The sequence below is a fragment of the Lagopus muta genome, chromosome 9, assembly GCF_023343835.1.
Source record: "Lagopus muta isolate bLagMut1 chromosome 9, bLagMut1 primary, whole genome shotgun sequence".
In the NCBI taxonomy this organism is placed as follows: Eukaryota; Metazoa; Chordata; class Aves; order Galliformes; family Phasianidae; genus Lagopus; species Lagopus muta.
This window is the reverse complement of record NC_064441.1, coordinates 4,688,248-4,694,247: the sequence shown is the minus strand read 5'-3', so window position 1 is coordinate 4,694,247 and position 6,000 is coordinate 4,688,248. Positions and strand designations below refer to the sequence as shown.

At 47.2% G+C, this 6,000-nt stretch overlaps 1 protein-coding gene across 1 annotated transcript; it reads left to right on the top strand.

The window, feature by feature from the left end:
* On the top strand, positions 1–3,603 carry GHSR (growth hormone secretagogue receptor). Its single transcript, XM_048954804.1, has 2 exons — positions 1–748; positions 3,231–3,603. Exons 1-2 carry the CDS (start codon positions 10–12, stop codon positions 3,533–3,535), a joined length of 1,044 nt encoding a protein of 347 aa, XP_048810761.1. The 5' UTR covers positions 1–9; the 3' UTR covers positions 3,536–3,603.
* Positions 3,604–6,000: the final 2,397 nt, after the last annotated feature.

Sequence of the window (6,000 nt, the reverse complement as noted above, 5' to 3'; positions counted from 1 at the left end):
GGCGGCACGATGCGGGAGGGGAGCGCGGAGAACAGGACGGGCGGCGAGTTCCCGCTGCACCTCTTCCCCGCGCCCGTGCTCACCGGCATCACCGTCGCCTGCGTCCTTCTCTTCGTCGTCGGGGTCCTCGGCAACGTGATGACCATGCTGGTGGTGTCGCGGTTCCGGGACATGAGGACCACCACCAACTTCTACCTGTCCAGCATGGCCTTTTCCGACCTGCTCATCTTCCTCTGCATGCCCCTGGACCTCTTCCGCCTTTGGCAGTACCGGCCCTGGAACTTCGGGGATCTCCTGTGCAAGCTCTTCCAGTTCATCAGCGAGAGCTGCACCTACTCCACCATCCTCAACATCACCGCGCTCAGCGTGGAGCGGTACGTCGCCATCTGCTTCCCTCTGCGAGCAAAGGTGATCATCACCAAGAGGAAGGTCAAGCTGGTCATCCTCATCCTCTGGGCCGTCTCCTTCATTAGCGCTGGACCCATCTTCGTCCTGGTGGGTGTTGAGCATGAGAATGGCACCAACCCGCTGAGCACCAACGAGTGCCGCGCCACAGAGTACGCCATCCGCTCGGGGCTGCTCACCATCATGGTGTGGATCTCCAGCATCTTCTTTTTCCTGCCCGTCTTCTGCCTCACGGTGCTGTACAGCCTCATCGGGAGGAAGCTCTGGAGGAGGAAGAGGAAGAACATCGGTCCAAGCACTGTCATCAGGGACAAGAACAACAAGCAGACTGTGAAGATGCTAGGTATGGCTCCCCGGGCTCTGTGTGTGCAAGTGTTTGTGCTTGTGTGTGCAAGACAGGGGAGCCGAGCAGTGCCAGATCACTTTCATTGCTTCTAAAGGAAAGCATCGTTTTAAAACCTTTCCCACAAAGGGCTCCACTTTAAGGCATTTGCAGAACAGCTCTCCCCTTTCCTTAGTTTTATTTCTAACCAGTTGATGCTGGGGATTCTAAAACAGTTAAGGAGGTTTTAATAACAACCTCTGACAAAGACGAATATCACCATTACAATTAGCTCTTGCCCTGGAGATTTTTAGAACATCTTTGGCTGTGGATACCAACGTTATTTACAGAGGGTAGTTTATTTGATTTTCAAACTAACTTCTTCTAAACCCACAAAGTTAGCCGCAGACTAAGCAAGCAGGGTGTGATGTTGCACCGACTTTCAAATGAAAGGGCATTTTTAGCAAATTGGGGTAATTTAGCAGTGTGGCTGTTTAAGATTGTGGAAAGTGATCTTATTTTTGTATTAGAAAAGCAGTAGCCTTTGCTGAACAGTGACCCTTTCATCTCCGTTAGGGTCTGTAATCCCCTAAATTCCCACTGACTTCAGGGTAACAGGATGGAGACGACAGATGCTGTCAGTCCTGTATTTACACCGCCGCGTGGTTTAAACAACAGACACTGCTGGCACACAGAAGAGCACGTTTAGCACAGGGATGCTGGCAGCTCCTGACAAGCGTGTGCTGGGAGTTGGCTGCACAGAACCCAAAGTTGCTGCACAGATCCATGCCTGGTCACTGAGCACTGCTGTGTGCTTTCACTCTGACAGATCCCAGCATGGCTGGGAAGCTTCACACAGGTGCCACTGCAAGGGCTAATGAGCCAGATGGAGAAATGGCAGCGTGCCCTAAGGGGCTTTATTTTATATATATATATATAAAAAATAATATATATACACAGGAGCCTACCTGACCTTTTCTGAGTGCCCTGCTTTAGTAGTACTACCATCAAGCAGCGAAAATAATAAAACCTGTGACATTCTTTGAGCCCTTTCCACCACGTTTTACAATCAATGGAATTAGTTCAGGTGGGTAAGCGTGACCTTGGAAGTAATTCTTCACTCACGCTGCTAGAGCTTCAGGATTATGGATCTCTATTTACAATAAGTAAATTGCCAGCATGTACTACTGCCATGTTTATCTATCTGCATACTTAACTGTAAGGAATTTCAAAACAGTAAGTGCTTATTTCTGCCCCCAAGTATTGCTGTCAGCACTACAGTATTTCAGACACCTTTTCTCCTTCTGCAAGGGCTGGGAACAGCATGGCAGGGGTGAGCTCTTCCTCTGGCAAAGCCAGTGTTCTGCAAATGAAAACAGCCTGATGCTGGGCAGAAAGAAAAAAAGTGAGTAAAGGCTCAATAGCAGCAGATGCACAATGAAATCTGCTCTCACTGCCTTTAGTTTTCTGCCTGAAATCCAGAAGGCGCTTCCTAAGACTTCAGCAAGTCATGGAACATCGATTAAATGGGATTAGCATCACTTCTTTTAAACTGCAGAAAGATTATATGTCTCTAGGATAGTAATTAAACACCCAAACATACAGCCTGACTTTGAAAGGAGTCATACCCTACCATAACCCATTCCTCTTGAAATCAATGGGATTCTGCACAAGCGAGGATCAAACTGCATTCTCAAAACCCCAGTTAGGAGGGATATGCATGCTTACTTGTAAACATATAGGCTATGCTCAATATTCTGTGCACAGTGACCGCAGTGGTAGTAATCAACATATGGATTAAACTCCAGAGCATGCTCACAAGCCATGGAAACTTGATCTGAATTTCCCAGGTGGAGAAACTGCAAAAAAAAAATAAATCCAAGTGTCAGGCTCAAGAAGATGCAGAGCAGGAAAACAGATACTCTGAATTTCAGCTGTGTGCTGCAGAGTATGCCATAAGTTGCATGTAGCTTTCCTGTGCTTGGAGTAATTGTGTGCCAATGCACAGGCAGAAGGGCAGGGTACCTGTTGTTACCCTGTTGGATGTGCCCTACAGATCCAGGCAGCGGTGGTTTTTTTTTGTCTTTTGGCCTTTGTCTTAAACCACTTTGCTTCCCAGGGATTAAATGCTTCACTATAAACCACAGCATTGAGTCTATCGTTACATATAATTTGCTTTTGTAGGTGCAGACAGTAGATTATAATTTCTGTCAGTGCTCCGATTCTTTAACTCTGTTCCTCTATGGAAAAGATGATTTGATAGCTCAGGTGTGTTGCTACAGCAGAGTAGCTGTGCAGTACACAGGCACGCTGCCTAGGTACAACCAGTTTAAGTATTGCTAATCTATCCTGCCAGAAAATCTACTTGAGAGAAACCTGAAAAGTTACAGGGTGCTTTTTCCCACTTGGAGATTAACTGGTTGAAAAGAGAGAATGCTATTTCGTTTATTTTTTTTTCCTACTCACAGTTAACACACTTTCTTCTCCTGTTTTTTTATTGTAGTTGTGGTGGTATTTGCTTTCATACTCTGCTGGTTGCCTTTTCACGTAGGACGGTATTTATTTTCCAAATCCTTCGAAGCCGGGTCCTTGGAGATAGCAGTGATCAGCCAGTACTGCAACTTGGTGTCCTTCGTCCTCTTCTACCTGAGCGCAGCCATCAACCCCATCCTCTACAACATCATGTCCAAGAAGTACCGCGTCGCCGCATGCCGCCTCTTCGGATTCAAAGCCCTGCCAAAGAAAAGACTCTCCAGCACCAAGCAGGACAGCTCACGTGCATGGACAGAACCCACCGTCGCCACATGACACGGGGTCCAGTGCCAGAGCATCACACACCAGTGTTACCAGAGAGCCATCACGGAGGGGACGTGGGGCAAGACACAGATCGACAAGGAAAGCTGCATTTGTGTCCTTACCTGCATTTGCTGGGAGATGTCACATAAGCAGTGAAAGATTTTTAAAAATTACCTACACCTTGAGAATATCAAAGGAGACGCGTGGTTACAGTATTTGGTAACAATCAAGTGATATTTGTCTGCTGCTTTTGTCCATATGACATCTAAAGGGAGCTTATAAACAAGACGGAGAGCGACTTTTGACTTGGTGTGATAGTGACAGGACAAGGGGGAACGGTTTTAACTAAAAGAGGGCAGATTTAGGTGGGATGTTGGGAGGAAATTCTTTACCCAGAGGGCAGTGAGGCCCTGGCACTGCTGCCCAGAGCTGTGGGTGCCCCATCCCTGGAGGTGCCCAAAGGCATGGATGGGCCCTGGGCAGCCTGAGCTGGTGGAAGCACCCAGCCCATGGCAGGCATTGGGACTGGATGGACTTTAATGTCTCTTCCAAACCCGAACCATTCTATGATTCTATGACATGATTTTTTATCACAGGGGAGCCAGGCTTCCCCATTTCTAACAGGCAAACATAGCCCGGCTCCACTGAGAGCCCATACAGCTCTGGTAACTGCTAAACACGAGCTGAAGTTTTCCAGAGTTAACTTTTGTTTTGCTAAGAATTTTGCTAAAATATAGCCAGACCCTAAGGAGAGAAAATTTAATTCCGTTTTTGAAGTAGTAATCATAGAATTTGATACACCTTTCATAATTTCGATTTTTAAAACAAGTTCCAAAAAGGAGAAATAAAAATGGGCAGTTTTCAAGCATGCTTAAATTAATGACCCTCACATCATGTGTGAATAGAAATAAAAAAAAATCTTCATCGAAGTGGCATAAAACTGGCTGTACTGGAAGATTTTGGGAATGTGTATCAATGGGACAAGGATGGTGCTGCCTTTGGGACTGCAGTGATGCTGTGAAGACTGGGAATACAACCTCCCACAGTCATCTTTTTGTTTTACCAGCTGACTCACCTCTACTTGCTCTGCTTGACTTGACTGTGAGCCACTGACTGTACCCAAACTTGGGAGCTGTTGGCTGTCCCAGTATTGGTACCTGTGCACACTGCAGCCTGAGGACAGGTCTGCCTGTAAGATGCCCTGGGTTCGGATCAGTCAGTCCTGAGCACCTTATGTGCCAGCAGAGCCCATGCTGTGACAGCACTGGTGTACTGCAGTATCACATCCATTTACTTTTAGACCTGCAAAACTCAGAAAATATACATTAAGACCCACAGGCAGACACGTTCTCATACTTGATTCATAAAACTCTTAAATTCAGCTGATTTTTGTGACTCAAGTATGTCATTAAAAAAACAAATCAAACCAGAAAACCTTCCACACCTCATGCTAATCTGTATGCCTTATATCACATCTGTTGTCACACCTATACATAGATGTTGTGGTCCAGCTAATAGAGCTTGAGGGTGTGCATGTGCAATAGCAGCTTTTATTTATTTGGTTCTACTATTTATTACCAGCTGGTCCACAACTGATTCTACATAAATTGTCTGTCCACAAGATTCCTATTGCTCCTAAGCTCCCATTGCTGACTATGGGCCGCATTCTGCCTGTTATGCCTTTGCTGGTGGTGCTGCTCAGGTGTAAGTGAAAAGAGAACTTGGCCCCTTCCGTACCTGTTGGTGGGGCTGGGCAGCTGCAGCCTGTCCCAGCAGGGGCAAACCACAGGAGCAGCAGCAGATGGAAGCTGTAGAGGGGCAGCCTAGCAAGGCTTACCTCATTGGAGCCTCTGGTGTGGGCTGAGCCCTTTAGGAGAGCAGCAGCCATGGCATCCTCTCTCCCTTGTCTCTGACCACTTCTGCCTTTCCGTTCATTCTGTTCTTTCCTTCGCTGTCAGCTGACAAGCAGATCTGGTGGCAGACATCACGCAACTCAGGGAAACAAGAAATCGAGGAGTCTGTGAAGACGTGAGCTCACTCATTACATGTCTGTGTAAATGAACCGATCCCGCACCCACCGTCACGTAAGCGTTTTGAGTTTCAGCTGTGTCTGTGGTATTAAATGTGAGCAGAAAAAGAAATAAAGCGCCAAGAGTCTCTGTAGAGCTGTGGGTGGGTGCTGAGGGGGGGGGGGGAGGCACGGCCATGGGCTGCAGGAAAAGATTTCGGCCCTGGCAGACGTTTCACACACACTGTAGCAGTCACTCGACCAGGTTGCACTGCACCATCCATTAGCTTTGCCTCCCTAAGGTGCTAAAATATTTCCATACAGAAATGCTGGAGTTGGTGGAATTGTCCTTACTGCTATAGTGGGCTGGTGGTCGGGGTCTGGAAGTGGGCTGGTCTGGTTGGGGTGCTTCTTTAGACAGCTGCTGGCACTTTGTGGGCTACTTTTATTTGGGAGACAGGAAAAGCAT

Bases quoted from the DNA above. Each gene is read 5' to 3' on its own strand.
- GHSR (XM_048954804.1), top strand. From the start codon at position 10: ATGCGGGAGGGGAGCGCGGAGAACAGGACGGGCGGCGAGTTCCCGCTG. The intron at 749-3,230 runs GTATGGCTCCCC...TTTTTATTGTAG, and splicing joins GCAGACTGTGAAGATGCTAG to TTGTGGTGGTATTTGCTTTC.